A 24,580-nucleotide genomic window follows, 5' to 3' on the forward strand; every position below is an offset into this window, starting at 1 on the left:
TATCAAAACCGTTAGGACTTAGAAGCTCAAATCTTTTGCGCTTATAGTACTGATAATCATCTTCGAATCGGTGATAAAAATTAATCACCAACAAAATGAGCATGTGTGGAATTGGCACAAGCGCCCTCGATACAAAATTTCAGTGAAATAGGCATTTTGTCGTAATTTTTACCTCAAATTTTACAAATGTTGATGTCCTGGTTGTCATTACACTTTTACAAAGCAGATTTTCTGAACTTTAAATCAATATATAATACATATTAACAACTTTCAGTGTGAAATAAAGTATTATAGCACTTGGTTAAGACAGAAATGATAGATTTTCCCAAGAATATGGACTGTGGGGGCGCTTTTGACAATAAAACACACACAGTCATTTCTTTGGAGATGGATTTTCATCACAGATTCAAAGATGATTATCAGTACGCTTAGCTCCCAAGATTTGAGCTTCTAAATCCAAACGGTTTTGATATGGCAGCTACTTTAAATTGTTCGATCGGCTTCTAATTGGAATTGTACAGGGGTCAACGAACTTTACTACATAGGAACACACATTGTAACTTTAGGCTCTCGGTGGCCCCTCAGGACGACCTCCGAATTAATTCAAACTTGGCACATGTTAGTTTTGTGACAATAGGAACATTTTAAGACTAGGGACAGATGAATCCATTGACATGAGGGGCATCTGATGCACCCTAAATACGGCTCCACTTTCAGGCATGTCACTACCTAAACCAAACCGAGATTATGATGGTGTAAAATGCTAAAGGAGTTTTTCATGGTAAAAACTGCAAAATAGACCATAACGTCAATTGTAGGGCACTTGCAAGTCTTCAGTGACTTGCTAAGGGTTTAGAGCCAGAAAGTCTTATCTGCAATAGCTGCTGTTTGACAATTTCTGTTTTCTTTCTGAAAATATGACACCTGGCAGCTACTGCAGATAAGGCTTTCTGGCCCTAAACCACTGATTACAACATGATGATGATACAATAGTCATTTAGGGATGAAATCAAAACTCGACCGACGGTTCCGTCCGGTTACCATTGTTTAGATCAATAGCAACCGAACAGAACCGCCGGTCGAGTTTTGATTTCATCCCTTATGTATTCTATTCTATTCTATTCTAAACTGAAAAAGAAAGAAAATCACAACATAAATATTATATGACCATGTTATAGATTACACATTGCCCTGTGTTATAATACCCTGTTGGTGTAATAAACATGACAGAGAAAACAACAATTTATAAACAAGTTGTAAAGTGTCCTTTTTTTCTACTGGAGTCATACAATGAGTATATCACATTACAATAAATAAAAAGAAATAAACGTAACTACTGAAGTGAAATGTACTATCTACAGTAAGCCAAAAAATTAAGGTACCAGTTACGCTCACCCCCTGTATATCCTAAACAAAGGAAGATATGTCATAATTGGAACCAACATCCAATAGCTGCATCTTTTAGCTCGAATTTAAGACCTCATTCGTTAACATTGTTTAAGAAATAAACACACGAGGATCCAAAAACCCAAGGAAGATGCAAATGTAAAAGTTGCAGTTTGCCACATTGCATGCCCCATTGATTTGTACACATAATGTTCGCGAACAAGATAACTAGCGCTGTGCTTTCATTGATTAGCACGAAAGACTAGCGTCATGCTTTCATTGATTAGAAAACAAAAGTGCAACTTTTTATTTCGTATCTTCATCTGGTTTTGGACTACCGTTTCTTTAATTCTCAACCAATTTCAACAAATAAGGGCTTAAAGCAGAGCTAAAGTGTACAGGCATCGGCTGCTTGTTTTAATTTTGACACATTTGTCTTTATTTAGGATATACAGGGGTGAACACAACTGCTACCTTAATTCTTTTGCTTACTGTATACACTAATTATTACAAACCTGAAATCTGACAAAATTGCACAAAGTGGTGTAAACCTCTACAACATTTTTAATGCTAGTGTTGACTGGACTAAAAAAATAATATTTACAATATTTCATCCATCTGTAACCAAAAAAAATCAAAATCAAATAATTAAAAAAAGGTATCTGGTACTGGATTGGTATACAATGTATGTCATTTTTTCTAACTAAAGAATCATCTTATATTGAGCAAATATTTAAATTGTTATTCTTCCATATTATAAAATGATATGAATTAAATGTAGAAATGATAATGAATTTAAAACAATGATGAAATTCTTTTAAAAATATTTTGGTTGAAGTTGAAAATCCGATATTGGGAGTGATTAGATCCCAGGGTTTAGATACACTTCTGTGAGGGGTTTAGAGAAAAAATATATACTCCTTACACAGAGGATTGACATAAGTTCTCAATCCCTTAAACCTCATTTGTTGAAACTTAAAAAACCTAAGGGAAGAAACAAAATCAAAAGTTGCACTTTTGTGATATAATCAATGAAAGCATGACGCTAGTTTTAACATGCTAATCAATGGTAGCATGATGCTAGTTCTCTTGTTTGAGAACGCTTTGTACAAATCATGCAATGGTAGGCAGCGCGTTGGCGCCGCGTGTGTAATGCGAACACGCCATCGTGCGTGTAGAGTTTGATCGGGACGCACACTGATGATGTGAAAATGACTATGCCCGGCGAATAGTCTTTTTAAAAGACTATTGCCCTGGGAATAGTTCAGTTTTTACGTAATTCTTTAAAAGGAGGGCATAGCTAATTCAATGACTGAACTTTTAACCAATCAGATGACAGGAATCTATATACGAGGTATATAATATACGATATTCGCTATACTATATATGCTCATTCGATCAGGCTAAGTTCACATAGTATACTCCTATGTGAACTTGGCCTTGGTTATATGCAATCATCAGTTGAGGTGACCTAATAATGGGTAGTGAGCACTGAGTAGGCAGTCGCTAGCTATATCCTAGGCAGATAGCATCTATTGATCGCTACTTAGTGGTATGATAAAATCATAAGATATTCTACTCAAAGATTACTGACTCAAACTTACACCATACGTAATGATACAGCAAATCCACCATCCTGGTTTACGCTCATGGAGGCCACTTAATGCACTGCCTACATCCATTGGTAAGGGCCTGGCATCGATAATTTGTGTCTTAACTTGAGTGTTTACAGGCATTTGCGCATGCAGCACTTTGCATGTGTTTTTGGCACAAGGCGTTACACAAACTGCCTGTCCAAATGACAGGTGGCTAGCTAACGCCCTACCTCCATGAGCGCCACACAAACATAGCGGAGTCTGTACTCTTTGGTTCTATCTTGTTGGATAAAAATGCAGTTTTAATTGGTTTGTGTACATACCCACTATATACACACAATTTTGAAGAAGATTTAAGAGATAAGCATGTGTTTAAAAAACTTATGTTACACCATATGCTTTTCAGCAACAAATGTTTATCAAGAACAGAGATGAAGGGGCTTATAAGTTTCTAGGTAATAACATCTGGTTCACTGCCATTTCTTATATCTGATTGGGTGCTGCCTGATCGCTGTAGTAATCGATGTCTGAAATGCCCGCTTCTATTATATCTCCAGAAGAGGAACACTGAATGCACAGAATACAGAATACAACAGCAGAAGCTCAGCAGCTGAAAGTATACAAATCATGAAGAATATTTAGTACATAATGTTTGGAGGAGGAGAACCGGGGAATAAGGTATATTGTTGATAGTGATCGATAGGCCAAAAGTGATGCATGCTGGGAACAAAAAGGGCTCAAATTCACCATCCCAGGTGACAAATTTGATAGCTTTCGAGCTCTTTTCGTTCCCTAGTGATATATGGCATGAGGGCCCTCCTTATTTCTAGAACTCGGTACAAACTTTATTTTAGCCTGAAATGATAGCCTCTTTTTTTCTACGAGAAAAAAAAGGTTATACAGAATTAAAAATCAGGAGTTATTTTTTACCACCCTGCATTATGTAGTATTTAAGGGGCACCTGGTGATCCACAGCCTCATCCCCTCCCCCAATTACTCCAAAACAGTTTAGATTTAAATACCATCAGAAACCTAGGACTATTGTAATGTTCGTGTGCATAACATTTCTTGCAGATTCAGTCGTTTGAAGATATTGTCCAATTTGTACTTTAGGGCTGTCGTACTTTCCCTCTTCAATTTTGACTCAAAACACTCAATTAATATTAACAGACAAATCAGCTGTTTTCTTGAATATTTATTTAATCATTCCCGAAAATGGAATGCTAGAATCACAAAATACCTCTTTAAATCCATTAAAACAGATATTTGGAGCCTTTTTTAACATCTTCACTCAAGTTAGTGGACATAATTTTCTTATGGATCAATATATCTATAAGAAAATCTGTATACTTACCACACCAGCAAGCAGTCTGTCTCTGGATTCCCATTGTACCAATTGATCAGCAAATTCAATGTAGGCATTTGCCACCATAGAAGATGAGATAAGGTACAGCAAGGCAAGCACAATACTCAACATCAAATCCTGCAACAACAATAAGAAGAGGAAAACACAACAATTAGTTTGGTTTTATAATATTATTTTGTAGCTTTAAGGGGTCGTGCAATAATTATAAGGCTCCTGATAAATGTCCAAGGGCTCATAAATTATTTCCAGCCCCTAATGCCCTAATCCAATCAATAGAAAGGACATCAAAGGTTGAGAGAAGGACATATCCATCAGTTCATCATTGGAGCCCTCCTGATAAGGCTTTGTCAACACATCATAAATATGGGGAGGCCCCTGTTTAGTCCACCTGGACACCCCTTAAGCTAATTGTACATTTTGGAAAGGGTGAAAGAAAACTAAGAAGAATTGTGACTTGTGCTTAAAAAATTTGAGTTGAAAGTGTACAGCACTTGAAATACACCAATCATTGTCCTTCTCCTTCTATGCAAGCCCACTACCACTGCTCAAACCAATATACTGCCCTCTACCTATCAGTCACAAGCTTGCGTTTATACCTATGACTCTTTGATGCACTATGCTTTCTGCTTGAGCACATCTCGAAAATCAAGAACTAATTAAATGTTGTCCCATTGGAAATCTAGTCCATGATGTACTGCTACTTTGCTCTTAAACAAATTTGATATGTTTTAATCATAACCCAATCAAAATCTATTAATAACATACATGTTATGTATGAGGCAAAAGTGCAAAGACCTGGTAGAGGTTGTCAAATGTTCATAATACCATACTTTGAAACAAAAAAGAACACTTTGATAATCATGCGCAAATCACTGTGATCTTTACAGTAATTTACCCAAGGGACTTTGTCTCTTCATACGACAATAATACACTTTCAACTCTAAAATGTTTTGCACAAAAGTCACAATTCTTCTTGTTAATTTACTTTTGTTTTCATTCACTCTCCCAAAATGCACATTTAGCTCAATGGGTCTTGTACCGTCTCCAGATATGGAATAAACATAAAAGGCTTTTATTTTGTCACTTTTTGCCTAGCTCAATCAATCAGTTAAAAAATATTTGGCAAGTAAGCCAACTCGAATTATGGCATCGATAATGTGATACAACTCCCATAGAAATCAACAAATTAATGTCCAGAGTCCTAGGATATATCAGAATCATTCTTGCATTTTCTAATCTACTTAGGCTGTGATTCCCCCAGCAGCTCCCCATTTCACACCTGTGTGCAGTGAAGCAATTGCGCTTTGAGTCCTCTAAGATCTGGAGAAAGGCGCTTTATAAATCCAAAATTTATTTCATTTATTTATTGTGAATGAGGGTGTCTTGCCCAAGGACTCATGCTGGCCGTTGCGGGGCTCGAACCCGCAACCTTTTGATTCAAGTATGAAGCTTGCACCCTAACTATTAGGCCACCATGCTCATAGTAAGTATCGGTAGAGTTCAGAGTCAAAATGAGGAACATTCATGTATAAACTGCAATGTCACTTTATTGTTCAGCACGCCATAAATGTGTGCTGGTCTACTTATGTCTTGATGCATAAAATCACATAGGCTAGAAGAGAATTACACTTGTGGCATATTAATGGATGTCTTGTCTACCACACTGATATGATACTTTCTTGAACACAAGATAATAAAGACTCTCTCTTTATCCTTTTAGACGATCATTTATTAACTATCAGTACCACTTCATATCACTTTGATATCTATTTTGTATATCCTTGCATTTATCCATTACCTACAAGGGTGATGACTGCACATAACAAGTTCCATAATTTCTTTAAAAATTCAAAAAATTCAGAATTGTACACTTGTGTGGCCGCATTTGGAATCAGCATGAAATATGCATCAAAATGAGTACAAACATGCCAACTATTGGTTCAGTAATTCTTGAGATAGCGCAAAACTATCCAAACCTTTTATGCTGAAGCCTATCTGGCTAGCATGCAAAGCATTGAAATACTTGCCGGAGCTGCTTGCTTCTTTATTGTATCAATTATTATTCGTTTTTGATTTGTTTTTTCAATTGGCTCATATGGTGGAAAACAATACCAATCAATTTTGATTTCAAATAAAAACTAATAATAAAAAAACAACCAAGATTTCCATAACATTTTTGCATCAAATAATTTCACTTTCTCTTATATTTTATTAATCTATTCAACTTTCCAACTATTATAGACCATCTATGATGATGTTTTATGCATGAACCCATTTTTAATTAAAACAACATAATTAATTGAGATTCTGAGAGATTGTCCTCCTTTTGAATGATTACATTGCATTACCACCAAATCCCACCAGCCATTGTTGTATTCCTCCCTTCAATTTTGATTCAAAACACTCAATTAATATTTTACATAAATGTTTGGCGCCACTGATGAGTTATGTAAACTAATGCTGTTGTTGGTACAGCCTCGAGGATTTCATTGCTACATATAGTACTGCCCTACATCAAGGATTGCTTGCAGTATTACCAATTCCAATTAATGAATAGGCTGTATAATATGAATTTCTTGGCTCTCTTCACCCCTCGCCTCAATTTCTAGAATTACTCAGATTTTTTAAAGTTTTCAAATGAGGTCACCCATTCAGGTAACCCAATTTGAAATTCACCCCCCTGTGTGGAAGATGATGCATGTCTTCAATAAGGGGTGTATGGATTTCATTTGAAATAGCCCTTTAAAGTAGGTGATCCCATGGTGCATAAAGAGCTATTAAGGGTTAATATTATTTTAATTACTAATGCTATTAAATTAATATCTGCTTCAATAAGAGCAACCTATATAAACCTATCAGAGAAATGTTATCATAATACATGCCTCATCAGCTTCAGGCATCTTTCGCTAAGAAATATTCATGTAATTCCCACTTCCATGCGGGACGGGCGTAGCCAAGATTCATGGGGGAGGATACACAGAGTACCGGAACCAGGGGGTCGCCGTAGATAGCTGGTCGGGGTATTTTTACAGGATGGGCAAGTGTAGCCGACAATCAGGTGTTACCCTGATCGGAACCGACTGTAATGAAGTCTTTTATCATGGATCATCTGCCCCGTCATTACCATATGAACCACAGGGAGAGCGGATATTCTTTTTTTTTGGTCCTGCGGGGAATTGAACCCAGGACCTCTCACACCAAAGGCAAGGACCTATACCAGTGTGCCATGCTGCTCCCTTTCATTCAGAACAACCTTACTCTAGTTTGTCATAATGTCAAATTTTCACCACTAATTCTTCAGATCTGGTCAGTCATAGTACCCCAGAATCTTGGATACTAAACATACACACATGTTTGACTATCCTATCAAATGCCTTGTACTCAACTCTAAATAAACTCCACCCACTGTCCAAATGAGGTACTCTTTCTCTGAACCATGACAAATGACCACTGTCAGTTTATGTCCACTGTAAATAATTTAGTCATCAATATCACCACTCTATTGTACAGAAACCTTGTCATGTACAAAAACAGTCCAGAAACATCTGATCACCAGGAGTAATTCCTGGTCAAGATTTGAATAGGCCCCTATATGACAATAATTATTGTTCAATCACCAAGAGCAGATCAGTATGACAGTACGGGCGCACAGACGTTTTGCGAGACATACTCACTTGTCCCACAATAGCCGGACATCATTCAATAGCCGGACAAGTTTGTCTTGAAATAGCGGTATTTTTCAGCAATAGAGAGACATGTTTCTTTTCTGAAGCTCTTCGGGCTTTGCTCAATCATCTCGGGTGCTAAAAATAGCGTAATCGCGTTCGTCATGAAAAAAACCCCTAGGTCAGTGTTGGTTGGCGTCTCCGTGAACGTGGCATGACTGTAATATTTTCAGTCTTTTATTTACCACTGAAATGCCCATAGAAAATATGATTATAAACATTGATTTTGAGGTACATAATATAATCTTGTAGTTAATGTAGGTATTTTAAATAAAACTTACAATTTAAGTGTAAATAGTAATTATTAATAACTTAGGTGGTGTCTGTTGACATTGGCACGTGCGTGACTCGCGGCAATTTCTTAACTTGGCAAGATGGAGACGGGGATGGAGATACTACAACAGTTGGCAGGTTAGTGTGATGACTTATTTCAATATTTGCAGTGATTTATAATAAACTTTGGACATTGCCATAAATGTTTAAAACTTCACTGATTTTATTATTTGTAAACTGAGTGATAAGAAGCGTTTTAGGCATTGCAATAACCAATATTGTAAACAGTTCCTGCATGAATGAAGCACTGTATATTATTGTACTGACACATGCATGACATGACTGACATGAATGATAGTCATGCATGCTAGGTGGGTCATTGAAATGTGTTTGGTTCTTAAAGATGCACCATTAGGGGTGGTGCAATAATTATGTACCCCTGGGGGGTGAATTATAGGGGGGGGCAAAGTTTTTGGCAGGCCAAAAGGGGGGCAAGCATTTTTGGCAGGTCGAAAGGGGGGGTCAAGCGATTTTGGCAGGTCGAAAGGGGGGGCAAGCAATTTTTGGCACAGATATTTTGGGCACCGTTTCTATATTACGCCCTAAAAGGCGTGAGAAAGCGTTACTGAACACGTTCAAATATGCAAAATTTCCTGCTCGCTCGCTCCCATTATATGTTAAGACAATTTAAGGTTTTAAATTCGGGTTCCCAAAAATCTTGCATGTGTAAGGGGGGCAAAGATTTTTGGCACGTCAAAAGGGGAGGCAAAGGTTTTTGCACGTCGAAGGGGGGGGCAAAGGTTTTTGGCACGGCCAAGGGGGGGAACAGCGATTTTTGGCAGACCATTTTGAGAATTCAACCCCCCGGGGTACACATAAAATTTATTGCACCACCCCTTAGCATGATTAGATATCCAAACAAAATGAAGGATCTAGGTCTTCTTTGGGGGAGGGACGGGCATGACGGGGCTGGGGCCTACTTTAAAATTGTTTTTTTTGGGAGGGTCTTTTTTTTTTTAAATTTTCGATGGCAACTTCGAAGCAAGCTATTTTTATTTTATGTTAATATGTTATTTTTTTTTGCCTCATTGAAGTGATGTTTTGTTGTTGTTGTTTTGTTTTTTTTGTAACCGTTATTCTTGAGCTTTATTTAATATCTATATTCAATAAAGATAAATCATAATTATTGTTATTCTACTTGTGCGTGACATTTTCACCAACATATTTATTTGCCAGAAAAATAACTGTCAATTATATTCAAGAAAACTTCTACCCTATCAATCATTCACATTATGTAAAACATGTGGCCCATTCATTGATCACAGGGGCGTAGCCAGTTTTTAAAATGAGGGGGGTTCAGGGGGGGCTGACCGGGACTCAAAATGGCGGCTCTCCATAGACCCCTGTACATAGTGTCATTTCATTTGGGGGGCTCAAGGGGGGGGGGGCTGGACTTCCAACGGAGGGTGGGCTCAAGCCCCCCCTCTGGCTACGCCCCTGATTGATCATTGCTTCACTAGGAGCATTGGGTTGTTGATAATTACGTCATTCAGTGCATTGCCGCACCTCTCGAAGGACAAAAAAAAAACATCACGACTCACAACACATTTTAGTATTTTGTGATACCCAACCCATGAACAACACATGCGCATTTGTCGTTTTGGCTAGCTGTTAATTACGTCACATGCAGTATTGGTAATACCAGGGTAATACCCCTCTAGGAAATTACGAACAATAATAAACAGATACACAGCTATTTTTATAAAAAAGATACAAACCATGGCGATTGTTGAGTAGCGTTACAAATGTTGTTTCCGAGCATAATTGAAGGTACCGTATTGGAACACCATGCATAGGCCCTACTATGAAAATGAGGAAAACAACGTGCAATGATTTGATATTGAATGCTAATTGTGTTTGATTTCTACCCTGTTTCAGAAATGACCGATTTTGTCGGTGTAGATGGAGCGGAGGGTGTTGTATCACTTCCAATCACAATTGTGATGCCATCTGACAACAGTTCTGGAGTTGCCCTCATAACAACCCTGTTAACATTGATGGAGTTGCCCCTGGAGTTGTTAACAATAACAGTGCTGGAGTTGCCCCTCATAACAACCCTGTTAACAGTGATGGAGTTGTCCCTGATGGAGCTGTTAACAGTGATGGAGTTGCCCCTGGAGTTGTTAACAGTGATGGAGTTGCCCCTCATAACAACCCTGTTAACAGCTGCCCCTGATGGAGCTGCCCCTGATGGAGCTGTTAACAGTGCTGGAATTGCCCCTCATAACAACCCTGTTAACAGTGATGGAGTTGCCCCTGATGGAGTTGTTAACAGTGCTGGAGTTGTCCCTCATAACAACCCTGTTAACAGTGACGGAGTTGCTAACAGTGCTGGAGTTGCCCCTCATAACAACCCTGTTAACAGTGACGGAGTTGTTAACAGTGCTGGAGTTGCCCCTCATAACAACCCTGTTAACAGTGACGGAGTTGCTAACAGTGCTGGAGTTGCCCCTCATAACAACCCTGTTAACAGTGATGGAGTTGCTAACAGTGCTGGAGTTGCCCCTGATGGAGTTTCCCCTGTTCCTGTACTTCCTGATGACGATGGTGATGAAACGAATGACTGCATGGACTGGGTACATGCTGACCCCAACCTGCCAATTTCGCAGGAGGAAGACATTTCAGGTAAGTGAACTCCGGGAGAGGGATCGGGTAAACACCTGTGAGTCTTATTTTGAAATTATAAAAGTACCGTACACAAATAGAACAATAATACAGGTAAGGCCGATGAAAGTCGATTTTGAGTTTCCCGTCACCCGCCCTCACTTCATTTTCTGATCCTCACTTGATATCCATTTATTTTTTGTGGAAAAATCAAAATCAAAACATACATTTTGCTGTCAACCTTGCAGACTCTTTTTAATATACTTTTGTATCTCATTTGGGCTAAACATCCATCTTCAAGTGAGTGAGCGGCACTTAAACACATTTTACATGCGTGTTGGTCATATAATGAAAGGCAGAAAAAAAATGAATAATGAAAAAGTTACCTCACTTGTTTTCAGAAATTATGTGACGGGAAACTCAAAATTGACTGTTAGGGGCCTAAAATGATATTACAAAAACGTTAATGAATTAACTTACTGACATGCAAGTAATGATAATTCTAACCATACGGTGAAATACTTTAGTTAAAAACATCAATTCAAACAATAGAAATTCACCCATTACGACAAGTATGGGGAAAACCCCAGAGTAAACACCATAGTTCTCTGTTGTTCGTTCCTCTTTCACTCTAATCCAATTACTATTGTTATTAGTGGTCTTGTTTATTATACTAGCCAAATAATTAAAAACAGGTCATACGAAATGTATACTCACGCTGTAATATTGAAACTAAATCTTTTTCCTCAACAGACAATGCCAGTGCGACGTCAGCTACGTCAACAAGCAAGGCGTGGGAAAAACTACCATGTGAACTGGTACAAAACCCTCGTCACCGACAGAAAGTTTTTGACAGAAAGAAGAAGAGAGTTCTAGAGCTGGTAGGTTTTTATAATGTTCTAGGCTAATTCTAATTAATGTTATCATTCGAGTCGTCATCTTCGAAGCTTTCAGCTGATTCTAGCTCCTCTTGCACTCGAAAATAAAATTCTATCAGGAGAGCTTTACTTTTCCTTTTAAAATGTTTCCTGTAGTCCTCCTCCATAACAGAAGCAAGGTTATTATCAGGAAGCGTGTCCAGTGCCTGCATAATGAGACTGTCAATTTCTTTTACCGTTTTAGATGTAATTTTCTTTGAGTTTTCAGCCTCAGCAGCTGTTACTGGGATGATGGGATTCTTGTGATCCTCGCCATCGATTTTATTTGATATATAATCTTCTTTCATTTTTGAGGCCCGTTCTACAAAGTTTTCAAGATCGGTGTCCATGTCTTCTGTGCTCTCTATATCCTGGTGTGGCATTTTACTGAATGGATGTGCCAAGTATTCACACTTCCGCAAAACGACCCTTACACAACCGACCGGTTTTGGTGCTAGTTTCTTTTCAGATTGCTCATATTGGTCCTCCATACCCACGTCCTTCAATGTGGCTTGTCGAACCTATTTGGAAATTGCATAAAATATGTCATTATTCAAGTATGTATATACTTAAGAATATGAAATTAGTTTAATGAATTACACTTTTACTCTTCATCTTATACACATTTCATAATTTCTTGTCATTTTGTCTGTCTTCCCTTTTTCTATATGATAGGCCGAGGATGTCCACAAAATGTGTGGCGCTAAAGTGGATGTGAATATCTACTCTGAAAAGGGTAGGTATTTTGGATATCATAGCACCAAGCCGAAAGAAGTAAAAAGCAAGAAATGTCAAGTTGGTGATACACAGCTAGAACCAAGACAAAGTACTAGATGTAGAAACATCGAGGAAAACAACACCCCACTAAGCGGTCATTATCTCAAAGGGCGTCCAGTTCACGTTCCCAAGGGCCGTCGGAAGCAGGACCACCCAGTTCACGTTCCCAAGGTCCGTCGGAAGCAGAACCATCAAGTTCACGTTCCCAAGGGCCGTCGGAAGCAGAACCATCCAGTTCACGTTCCCAAGGGCCGTCGGAAGCGGGAGCATCGACACAAGGGGTACCTGTTCCGTTGCCAGATATCCAAGGGTTACCTGGCAAACGCCAGCGCAAATCAATCCCACCCAAGCTGTCAGGTAGATGTCAAATTTGCAAAGTAGTTTATCTGTCACCAGAAGACATCAAATTGAAGGAAAATCTTAAAAGAGAATGGACTTGGATTGAATGTATGGCAGACCAGTGTGAATACTGGGCGCATGCTAAATGCGCAAAAGTGAAAATAGGCCGAAAAAAAGTGGCTGACGTCGTTTTTTACTGTCCACGACACCCTCATAACAATGAGTCCTAAATTCAATATGGCATAGTCCATGTTGAACTTTGAGAACTGATTTAACTTGATCTATAGACATGTTTTAAGGGAGATTTCAACTCCCAAAACTTAAGTTGTAGAAAAAATGAAGTGTTCTGAAATATTGTGAGAAAGTTGAAAGTTTAATCATGGAGCCTTATCCATGGTTTAATGGTCCTAAATTCAATATAGTAGACCATGTTGAACTTTGAGAACTGATTTAACGTGATTTAGACATGTTTTAAGGGAGATTTCAACTCCCAAAGCTTAAGTTGTAGAAAAAATGAAGTGTTCTGAAATATTGTGAGAAAGTTGAAAGTTTAATCATGGAGCCTTATCCATGGTTTAATGGTCCTAAATTCAATATAGTAGACCATGTTGAACTTTGAGAACTGATTTAACGTGATTTAGACATGTTTTAAGGGAGATTTCAACTCCCAAAGCTTAAGTTGTAGAAAAAATGAAGTGTTCTGAAATATTGTGAGAAAGTTGAAAGTTTAATCATGGAGCCTTATCCAGGGTTTAATGGTTTTCCCATTATGGTATATTTGTAGAGGTGCTGTGCGCCCTATTTAATGTTTATTACTACACTGTGAGAACGTTGGGCAAACAATTTGGTTCAACTTTGAACAACCCAACTTTTGGGTAAATAATTGCCAACGTTGGGTAAACTTTTGGCTAATTACCCAACTGTGTAGTACTTGTGTTATTAAAAGGACATGACCTATGAAAACAATGTTGTTTTTGAGTTCGCATTGACTTTTTCTAGTGCTGAAAATTTATGGAGTAGAAAACGCATAATGCTTCACTGTATACACCGTCAAAATTTACCCACCTTCTTCATTTTTGGAAGATTTCTGAACACCTGTTGCCATTGATTCCGGGTAGGCACTCCTGTGCAGGATACATGTTGCTTAACCTCTTTGTTCAGTTCTTCAAGGTTTGCGTCTCCTCCTTGGTAATGACCTACTTTGTTGCATCTACTAAGCGTGTGCGCTTCATACAAAGCCGTCCGAGCGTCATTGGGCATGGTTACCTGAATCAAACATGGCAAAACTCAAAACATGGCAAATGGTCTGGATTTTTGTCCATGCATATTTGTGAGGTGCTACCACGAAATAAGCGTAAAGTCGCAATAGGTGATTCTCCTCTCAAAAGACTGAAGTCAAAAAGGTCGGGGATCATTTTTGTGATCAGTAAATCTGCACATCTCTGATCTTTTGATATGTTGTTTGTTATGATGTAAATTTCACAGGAGTAGCAGAGCATGGTTAAAATTGTCATCTTTACGCTAATTTCGTGGTATCGCCTCACAAGTTGTCGAAAGTCAGAAAGCCAAGAATATACGGTAGGGGAGATTGGGGTTAGTTGGAACACTGGGTAAGTTGAAACATTGTATTTTTTTCTGACACAAAAATTAATTTGGTAAAATACTGGCACCTAGTAATAGGTATTAGTAAGGGTCATCCACCAAATTAGCAACAGCACTGATGCCCCACCAGTGTTGGCTTGGGAAAGGAATATCTGTTTTTGACTTGCTGACTAATTTTATACCCCTCAGAAAAGATGCGTTATCTCCATGTTGTTTGAAGATTCAGGGATTATTTTTGAGTATCATAAGCACTAGTAGTAAGTCCCAGAATAATGTTAAATAAAAGTTTTATTGTATTTCTTATTTTGTGTAATGAACTTTGAAATGTAAAAATAGGCATCGGGGTTAGTTGAAACTTTTGAGGTGGGGTTAGTTGAAAGCGTGAAAATCGCATAGAAAAATATGGTTAAAATTTGACTTTTTAAAATTTGTAACATGTTTACCATTTCTTCAATATTGCTTTAATATGGTTAAAAAGCAATAATACAAGCAAAAAGTGCACACAGAAAGTACATTTTATAATATTTTAGGCTTCTCATATTTTTGTCCATGGTGTCACTTGTCACCTTGTGTCCAAAGTATTGACCCGCGCTCCCACATATTTATTTATTCATTTTTTCACACTGATTGTATGTTAAAGGGTGCCTTCAAGGGAAGTATAAACCCTAACAACACAATAATAATTATTTTGAAATTTTTACAAGCCATGTTTCAACTAACCCCACCCTATGTTTCAACTTACCCCAGGGGTGGGGTTAGTTGAAACACGTCTTTTCAAATTTTCAAATTGGATTATATGAATAATCATAAGCAGGTCCAATAACATTTAAGGCTCTATTTGTAGCATGTATGTATATGTTTATACTGATATGGTTAGTGTTTCTTGAAAGTAATCGGTTTGCGTTAAAAAGACGATTTTGTGAAAAATGTTTCAACTAACCCCAATCTCCCCTATACGTTAAGTACGAGTGGTTAACGCAAGAAACAATTTCAAAAATTGTCTGAAGTGCCTAATTTTCCAGTGACAATACTCAATACAAATTAAAATTATTATTTTTTCATACATATTTCGTGATTAGAACAAATCACGCATTTACAGTGGGAATTCGTTAACACAAATCTCACGGTGCTTTTGGTGTTGGATTTCACACCAATCATGTGAAAATAAATTAAAATCCTGATAATGTAATATAAACTTTGGGACTTAAATTTCCCGCTGTTTTATCATAATTATAGAAAATTTTGTGTTAACCAGTTGTCACTGTATAAACATACCTGATCTCTGAATACACGGTACAAAGATATCTTGATATTTGGGATGATGCCTACCGAAAAACAGAGGGCTGAAGCGCATCATCCCAGACTGTATAGCATCGATGTCGTTATGGCGGACACCTGTGCGGAACAGCATCATGGCATGCAGGTAGGTAAATACCATGTGTTGGATGTATTTGTAATTTGGGTTCTTCATGTTTTCTGCCCAATTCCAGTATCCTTGGACATCGACTTTCATATTGTTTTCATGACACACCCTAACATATGGGACTAGCAGTTCCTCGGTCAAAGCCTGATACATTATTTGTAACAAATTCCATGTTTTATGGTGGTCTGAGCCCCGCTTGCAGTAAAGCTGAGCTCTCGGACTTTCAAATCCGACGGAATAAGCAAGTTTACTCACAAATATATCCCAATTAAGAGACAGAAACGCCCTGGCAATGTTCATTTCGAGATGCAAAAGGCCCATGATGGGAACTAACCAATCAAATTCCCTCACGCGAGAATTAACACAATCTTCAGGTTTCAATCTGAAACATCTATGGTCTTCAGACTCAAACAGTTGAATGCCGTAGAAGGACTTGTTGCACTGTTGGCAAAGAAATACGTTGTCACACAAGTCTCGTACTATTTTGTATGGGAGACCATCACATTCCAGAAAAAGCCACTCCCTTTCGTCACCCCATTACCTTCTAATTCCTGCACGTTGCCCAATTCCGCGAATTACTGACGTAATTGTATCGTATGAATTGGGGTTAACTTAAATCAGGTTCGCCTGGTTGGACATTAGCTGAGTTAGGATGCAGCGGTATATCGTCTGCAAATGACATTTTGTTGCTACACGTTTCGTTCTTTCCTGCTTCATCTTTAATATCAGGAAGGTTTTGCTTTTCCAACGGCCCTTCGAAACATACACGGCATACCCGGAATTGATAATGGTTCTCTGTTCCACAGTTAGCACAGATCTTTACCTCTTGACACTCAATTTCTTCAATGATATGTTTGTCAATATAATCTTTGTGGTCATCATCGAATTGCTTCTCAACCATTTGCAAATGATGATCTATATGAATGTTACGTGTTGTCCTAAAAGTCGTTTTTAAGGTGCGGCTTTTAGCCAGACACCAACTCCTCTCTTTCCAAGTCCGATAGCTCGCGCCAAACCCAGTGTTCGGGTTTCAAATTGTTTTGCATTTGAATGTCACTCGAACAGTTAAGTTGTACATACGAAGTGCTGGTCATGATGCTGGTGGGGATTTTATTGTCTCCTTTAATAAGGTAAGTCTTCCCTATAATTTGATTGTTGTCAAAAGCTATACGAACGCTGCCACTGGGCATCAAAATTGGAGCAGCAGCCTCATCTGCTTGGAATCGCTTTATTGTCTGATATGACGAACTTGGGGTGGTTTTGCAATACAGTGATATCGCTTGCTTGCTGTACGTGAAAGAATATAACACTAATGATTCCCTGAAGGAAAGAGGCAAAACAAGTTTAGAATTTCTAATATAATATATCTGTTCCACGGCCTTAGCAAGGAGGTAAGATTTTTTGTCATCAAGTAAACAATTTACACCGCATATTGATGTAAGTAAGTCAATTAGTTCTTTGGGGCGGTCTTCAAGCCATGTTTTAGCATTATATTTCACAAGCTCATCAAGACTTGGTTTTCCTTCATTATGAAGAATAGTGGTATCACTTTTCATCAGAGGATCAAGCACCTCCTTGATTTTTTGAACCTCCGATGTTATATCAAATGCAGATTGAGGCGCAGTGGGTTCTGTAGAGGTAGGTTCATCTTCAGGGGGGGTCAATCTTGATCTCTTTCTAGTATTTCTGTTCCTGTAATCATGTCCAGGGAGAATCTTGTCCAAACAGCCGACACAAATGGAACCCCTGTTTACTCTGTCAACATAATTGTTCTCCATCAGGAAAGTGGCATGTTGTCTTGTGATTATTTTGTCCTCTTTAGAAAGCTTCAATAATGTTGTCCCATCATCAGCGACATTGTGCGTCTTACATTTGCACTTCCGATTGCTCGACATAATCAGAAACGTCATGAAATCTGAAAAACAAAAAGTCACATAAATAATGCTCAAATGTCATGACCTTAAACAAGGGCCTACATATTGGTGCCCTGAACATGCTGAATGTCAAACTTATCATCTTATGAATCAATGCAACGGCAGGCGGGCCTATCATCTTTAGAGCTTGAATTGCGGTCTATGGCAGGTCAACATGCAATTTGGATTTCAACTTAACAAAGCTTTAATTATAGCAGGGGCAGTCAATGATACTTATAGGCCTATATTGTTGATACCGTTGTCTTGCAGATATATGCGGTGTCCCACTGTCCGTCTATTTCAACATGTAACATTGGCTTCAATATCTCAAAGCTTTGATAGCGGTTGTCTTGCAATTGAGACGTCTGTTTATTGCAGGACAACATGCAACCTGGATTTCAATATCACAGGCATTGAATTATTGTCTTCTAATAGCGGTTGTCTTGCAATTGCGACGTCTGTCTATTGCAGGACAACATGTAACCCGGATTTCAATATCACAGACATTTAATTATTGTCTTCTAATAGCGGGTGTCTTGCAATTGCGATGTCTGTCTATTGCAGGACAACATGCAACCTGGATTTCAATATCACAGACATTTGATTATTGTCTTCTAATAGTGGTTGTCTTCCAGTTGTGGCGTCCATCTATTGCGGGACCAGATGTTGCACCACGTTTGCATCTTAGTAGGATACAGCTTATAATTACAATATTTTAACAACATTCTACATGATTAAACCGGGATTATAAGACCTTATTATATAGGCCTACATCAATAGTCATGATAGTAGGCCTAAAGAGGTCAAAAAAGATTTTTTTTTAATGCATCTTTGTATCTATCTTGGTTAAGTAAGATGGGGTCTGTATGTTTTTCCCCTACCACCAGGCCCAAGTACAGGCGAATAAAAATGAAAAAAAAAAAAACCAAACAAACAAACAAACAAACAAACAATGATAAAACAGAGCTTTCAAGTATTGATAACAAGATTTAGGCCTATCATGTTTCGACCTATATTAGGCCTATATAGCCTAGGTTACCAATCGAGACACTTTACATGTCATGCATGTATACATGACATATCATGATTAGCCATTTTAATACGATCATGATGATAGACCTACTACCATTCATAAACACGCTTAGGCTCATTGAAAATTAATTCGACTAAATTATAATGACATGCATGTCATGAGCAATCATGAATGTTAACAATCTTGCCCACATGTCATAAATACCAGATCAGATCGTAAGTTTCAGACATATCTAGACAAAGTAAAAGTGCTTGTCTTACCCTATTCTGTTGAGTATTTTGCCCCAGTATTTGCACTCACCCGACACTCACTCGGCAAATGCAACGTAGCTCAACGAAATTGTATAGCTTTGTTCAAAAAATCCCGCCACTAAGAACCACGTGATTAGCAGGATTATAAGCACGACTGACGAATTTTCCGTCTATAACGGGTTTCCGCATATACCGAATGTCGCAATATTGTCGGACGAATACTTCATGTTTTTTAAATGTTTATGTGTGTCATGCGATAGCGATAATCCACGAATAGTGACAGTCTGTCTATTGCCGGACTCATTACTAGCTTTTACCACGACTTGAACTTGTCATGCGTTAGCGGGATGTCCTCAATAGTGGATGTCCGTCTATTGTAAGACGAAATTTTGACGTTGATTACTAATCAATACGTCTTTCAATAGTGGTTGTCCTTCAATTCGGGTATCTCTCTATTGCGGGACAGAATATTTTGCAATACGTAAGTGGTAACAAACATCCGTAAGTGTCCGACTATTGCAAGAAGTCTTGCTATCCAGAGATGTCTCACGAAAAAACTGTGCGCCCGTACTGTATGAGGGGAAAATGAAGTTAATTCAGCTTTCAACCAGTGGCAGCGCCAGGAATTTGGGGGGGCATTGAGGGGCAAAGTGAATTTCAGGGGGGCAAAATCAACAAATTTAGCGCAAAATTGCCGCAAAATGTGGTATTTTTCGTAATTTTTGGTTTTCACTGGGGGGAAACAGGGGGTAAGAGTTGAGATTTAACAAGACAGCTACACGATATATACTGACCATCCTACCAGGGGGCACACTCACCCCAAAGTGTGTGGAAAGGGTGTGTTTTTGTTCACTGAGTGAACTTTGATTCCGTATCATGTAGGTGAACAGCACAATGGAAACTATTTTTGGTAAGTGAATGATTAGTAGGAGAAACTTTCCTTTATTTCCTACTTTGCATATGCAAACTTTGCATATGCAAACTTCGCATTGCAGAATGATGCACTTGGAATTGCCCATTTACCAAAAAATATAGATATTTCCCAACTGGTTAATTAAATGCCCCCCCCCCTCCCCGTAGTGAAAAGATAACATTTCTAGAGCCCATCCCACAACACCTATCCCCAGATACCTGACTCTCTGCTGGATGACACTAATTTTATGCCCCCTCTAACTTCAAATCCTGGACCCCTCCCCCAGTGTACTGCAGCATCTACACCATACAGCCAAAGGCCACATTTACAAGCAATCATCTGTTTTTTGAAACAGATAACATTTCTAGAGCCCATCCCACTACACCTATCTCCAGACACCTGACTCTCCACCACCACCCCAGTGTACTGCAGCATCTACGCCATAAAGCCAAGGGCCACATTACAAACAATCATCTGTTTTTTGGCATTATCCTTTCATCAACAAGTGAACCATCAATACTTCTCCTATTTTGAAGTAGACCAAGGAGAATTGATGCAAATTAAAAAGCCACGTGCTGGGCCTACCCTGACATTCACACAAAGGATGGCGAGTAGACTACTAGGTCCCATGACACATTTAGAGTAACAACAGGTTAATTTCTCCACATATCCTATACAGCATCATATATGATTTATAGAATGTGCTGCTCCTACTGTACATATCAGCAGTAATCACTCATGGGACTTTTTTCCATATTTATCACTCATTTTAGCATATAGGCCTAATGTTCGTCCTTTTTCACAAAAAAATCTCAAAACTTCAACGTTAATATAAAGTACAGGGTATCCTAAAAGGCTCCTAAAAGAAATTACCATAGTGATAGGCAAAAATAACTTTTGAATATATTGCCCTGCACTGGATGTACGCTGTAATTCTACGCCACTGATTATCAAAGAATAGGCACGAATAAAGACATGGATCATAATTATATGGATAATTCACATTATGCACAGTCCATGCATGTTCCACTCGCACATAATATAGTATATTATTTACCATTGTTGTCTTTGCAAAGAGTGGTATTGTAATCTATGATTGCACACATACACAGATATGACAGGTGATGAGTGCAACCTACTTATAGTGCAGGGCAATATATTCAAAAATAGTTTTCACCTATCGCTATGCCTATGGTGATTAATCCTGTTACATCCCTACTTCGACAGCGCATATCACCACTCGTCCTTTGTTGATGATAAACATTGATTACATGTGTGCTACTGCTATTTCTGTGATTTAATAAAATCAGTGACCGAATACTAGATTACAGTCAATAGACCCGTTTTTTTGAAGTTGACTGTACCCAATGCTCGACCCAATTACCCTTTTTTAGTTCTTCCCGTTTACCCCTTATTTTAGGCTCCCCGATTCAAATGACCTCCTTTTCTTCAAATTTTGTCATCAAAATGCCAGAAATTGTCAAATTCTCATATTTCTTGAGCCAATTTGTATTTGAAATTTTGCTCCATTTTTTCAAAATCCAAAATCTTCTACCTGGTGTTCCCTTGTTTTCAGAAAGTTACTACCCAAGTACCCTTTTTTCAAAATTTTCTACCCAATGACCCCACCATTTTATAATTTCTTTTTATGTGCAATGTCACACCCCCCATTTTTATAAACAACATTTATTATTGATATATAGGCCCTACGTCCCAACACTGGTATAGACACATATCCGTCATTTCTAAAGTTGAGTGCCCCTCACCGGCCCATACTATTTAATATGTGGGGTTTTTTTTTGGTTTTTTAACTAGCATTTACTTTCAAATAGCATTTAACTCTGAATTATTTCTTTCAAACTTTCAATAAAGTAGAAGAAAGAAGAAAGCACTTTTTTCACAATAAATTTCCATACTTGCATGCAGGAATTCAAGATATTTTTTTCAACTCTAGACATCAAATAGCACGGATATCGAAGTACACTACTTGAGATTGCGTATTGACACAATGAAAAATTAAATTTCAAACTTCCATTGCATTCACAATCAAATGTGGTTTATGCCAAGATATCCAGTTTCCCTATGGGTGTTCTACAACATTTTATTTTAGGAAGTAACCATGGTAACACATTCAAGCGATTCTAATGCTCCATGCAAATAATGCAATATAATATTCCGGAGAATGCTGAACATTATGGTATATTTACATGCAAAATAGTTTCACACATCGGAGTAATATAATGCAAGCTTCTATAGTTGCCTGTTGCTTAGTATTATGTTTTCATATGAATTGATCAATTTCTAGGTCATGTCAAATTACTTCATATCATATTTAATATCAAGTTTTTTACCCGAGTTTTTTACTTTTGTATTGTTTATTCCAAAGACTCTGCAATCAGGCATGAGAATGGTATTTCATCAAGTAAAAAAGAAAAATACCTAGCTGAAATCTGAAAGCTAAGTCCTGACCCCGGAGGGGGTACTCAAGTTTGGTTTTGGTAGGGGTGTGCCACTTAGAATTTGGCAAAATTGGGATATTTTCCAAAAAAATTTTGAAAAAAGGACCCATCCATACCCCACAATTGGCCAAGGGGTCATTGATATACCAAAAGGCCAAAAATGCTACCCATGTTTGCGGCACGTCCCCAGCATTTGTACTGAGTACCCCCCTGGGGTCCTGACCTGCAGGTGAGACATTCAGAGGGTCCAGGAGGATCAGGAGGGCTGAATCATAATCTCTGCATCAGATTAGCTCTAAACACTTTAAAAATAAATGAGGTTGGGAAAGAGTCTCCCTAGGATAGTCTCCAACTTCTGATTCCAAAATACCATTTTTTCTGCATTAAAAATGCAATAAAATAACCAAGAAAAACACATTCATTTTAGCACAAGTTTGCCTCAAATCTTATTTGTATCTCAACGTACAGGGATACATCTCTCGTGTTTGGATCAACCAAGTTCAAATTTTACGTGTAATTATTATTTTACGACAAAAGTAAGAGATTACTTGTGCATGGGATCTTTGGCTCATTTCCTCCTAGGCAGCTTATGCAACCACCTGTCTCCGTTCAATTCACAATCGGCCATTCCAATTGAAATCCATACACCCCCTATGGAAGACATGACCTTAATCTTCCACACAGGGAGTGTGAATTTCAAGTGGGGTTACCTGAATGGGTTACTACATTTGAAATATACACCCCCTGTGTGGGATATTGAGGTCATGTCTTCCACAGGGGAAGTATGTGTTGCAACCGGAATAGCCCAATCCATGCAGTTCACTTTCGTCAAAGGGAGAGAGAGTGAGCGACGGATAAAAGAAAAACATCTATGGATCCATTTGGAACATGAGACATGTATTCATGCTCTCAACAATTTTCATGACTTAGGTTTAAAAGAAGGACCTATATATAAAGTTCAGTTGTATCATTTTCAAGTTCTATAATAAGGGAGAGAGCAAATAAGTATTAAAGTTAACATTTGATTCAGCAACAGATGCATAGCATAAAAACAATAATTGTGTACACACACACACAACAGTATTGCAAACTGTTTTTTGCCAAAAGTGGCCCATAAACCGGAATACAGAGGTGGAAAAAATGCAAAATTTCCCGGGAATATAACAAGTGTTGTTCAATATTTCCCGGCAGAGGTGCCTGCATAGCAGCAACATGCGCCGCATTAGCAGTGCAGGGGGATGTCTGAGGGGGGATGTGCCCCCTCATAAGTTGAAGAATTTTCAAAAATGGACCTTAATTTGACGCCATTTGGTGCCATATTTTCTCACTTTTGAGAGAAAATTAAGCTTATAAAAAATTCTGATTTTTATTATAATTTAAATACCGGCATATGTTTTTAATTTTTTTGTTCCACTTGCTCAAAATTTCCCGTGAGCAGTACACATTTCCCGGGAATGAGATTACCGAATTACCCACTTTTCCCTGTGTGCCGGAATATCACCTATTGTAGCTTATGAGCACTGAATGTTGGCGATATCTCAAATTTGTTGAATAGTTTTCTATACAGAAGCTATGCCTTTACCACTAAGAAAACAAATTACACTGACCATTGTGACCTGCCTAGCTTTTATTAACCAATCAGTTATGTATATTGTAAAGTGTGATGCCTGGAACCAAACATATTTAGAAAAAACACAACAGATTACCTACACTGTAGGATTAAATGGACCAGGATTAGATAAAGGCATACAAACGAGGATACATATAAGGTATTAGGATAATATTTTCTAGCCTCTTAACCACAGGGTTGGTGTGCTACAATAGCTCAAGACACATAGTATGTAAGAGATCAACTGTACAAATGAGATATGGGTTGAAGCGGAATCAAAGTTCACTCAGTGAACAAAAACACACCCTTTCCACACACTTTGGGGTGAGTGTGCC

At 38.1% G+C, this 24,580-nt stretch overlaps 3 protein-coding genes across 4 annotated transcripts in view; 1 reads left to right on the forward strand and 2 right to left on the reverse strand.

Annotated features, from left to right (window-relative positions):
- Positions 1 to 197: 197 nt before the first annotated feature.
- The window catches only part of LOC140136261 (uncharacterized), a 267,128-nt gene continuing 242,745 nt past the window's right edge, over positions 198 to 24,580 (reverse strand). For both annotated transcript variants that reach the window (XM_072157986.1, XM_072157987.1), the window contains exons 4-5: positions 4,336 to 4,464; positions 198 to 3,591 (exon numbers count right to left, since the gene is read on the reverse strand). In XM_072157986.1, the coding sequence (XP_072014087.1) occupies positions 3,433 to 3,591; positions 4,336 to 4,464 (288 nt within the window). In that variant the 3' untranslated portion in view covers positions 198 to 3,432. The remainder of the gene's footprint in view (positions 3,592 to 4,335; positions 4,465 to 24,580) is intronic.
- Positions 9,308 to 13,992, forward strand: LOC140136259 (uncharacterized). Its single transcript, XM_072157984.1, has 3 exons — positions 9,308 to 11,030; positions 11,763 to 11,890; positions 12,602 to 13,992. Exons 1-3 carry the CDS (start codon positions 10,250 to 10,252, stop codon positions 13,082 to 13,084), a joined length of 1,392 nt encoding a protein of 463 aa, XP_072014085.1. The 5' UTR covers positions 9,308 to 10,249; the 3' UTR covers positions 13,085 to 13,992.
- Positions 11,884 to 16,035, reverse strand: LOC140136260 (uncharacterized). The gene is made up of 3 exons (XM_072157985.1): positions 15,920 to 16,035; positions 14,108 to 14,308; positions 11,884 to 12,447 (listed from the first exon to the last, which is right to left on the reverse strand). Exons 2-3 carry the CDS (start codon positions 14,300 to 14,302, stop codon positions 11,920 to 11,922), a joined length of 723 nt encoding a protein of 240 aa, XP_072014086.1. The 5' UTR covers positions 14,303 to 14,308; positions 15,920 to 16,035; the 3' UTR covers positions 11,884 to 11,919.

The sequence above is a fragment of the Amphiura filiformis genome, chromosome 16 (assembly GCF_039555335.1).
Source record: "Amphiura filiformis chromosome 16, Afil_fr2py, whole genome shotgun sequence".
NCBI lineage: Eukaryota > Metazoa > Echinodermata > Ophiuroidea > Amphilepidida > Amphiuridae > Amphiura > Amphiura filiformis.

What these genes read in the sequence shown, in the direction of transcription:
- LOC140136259 (XM_072157984.1), top strand. Translation starts at nt 10,250, where the DNA reads ATGCTAATTGTGTTTGATTTCTACCCTGTTTCAGAAATGACCGATTTT. An exon ending in GCAGGAGGAAGACATTTCAG is followed by an intron (nt 11,031 to 11,762) that starts GTAAGTGAACTC and finishes TTTCCTCAACAG; the next exon opens with ACAATGCCAGTGCGACGTCA. An exon ending in AGAAGAGAGTTCTAGAGCTG is followed by an intron (nt 11,891 to 12,601) that starts GTAGGTTTTTAT and finishes TCTATATGATAG; the next exon opens with GCCGAGGATGTCCACAAAAT.
- LOC140136260 (XM_072157985.1), bottom strand. Translation starts at nt 14,302, where the DNA reads ATGCCCAATGACGCTCGGACGGCTTTGTATGAAGCGCACACGCTTAGT. An exon ending in ATCTTCCAAAAATGAAGAAG is followed by an intron (nt 12,448 to 14,107) that starts GTGGGTAAATTT and finishes ATTTCCAAATAG; the next exon opens with GTTCGACAAGCCACATTGAA.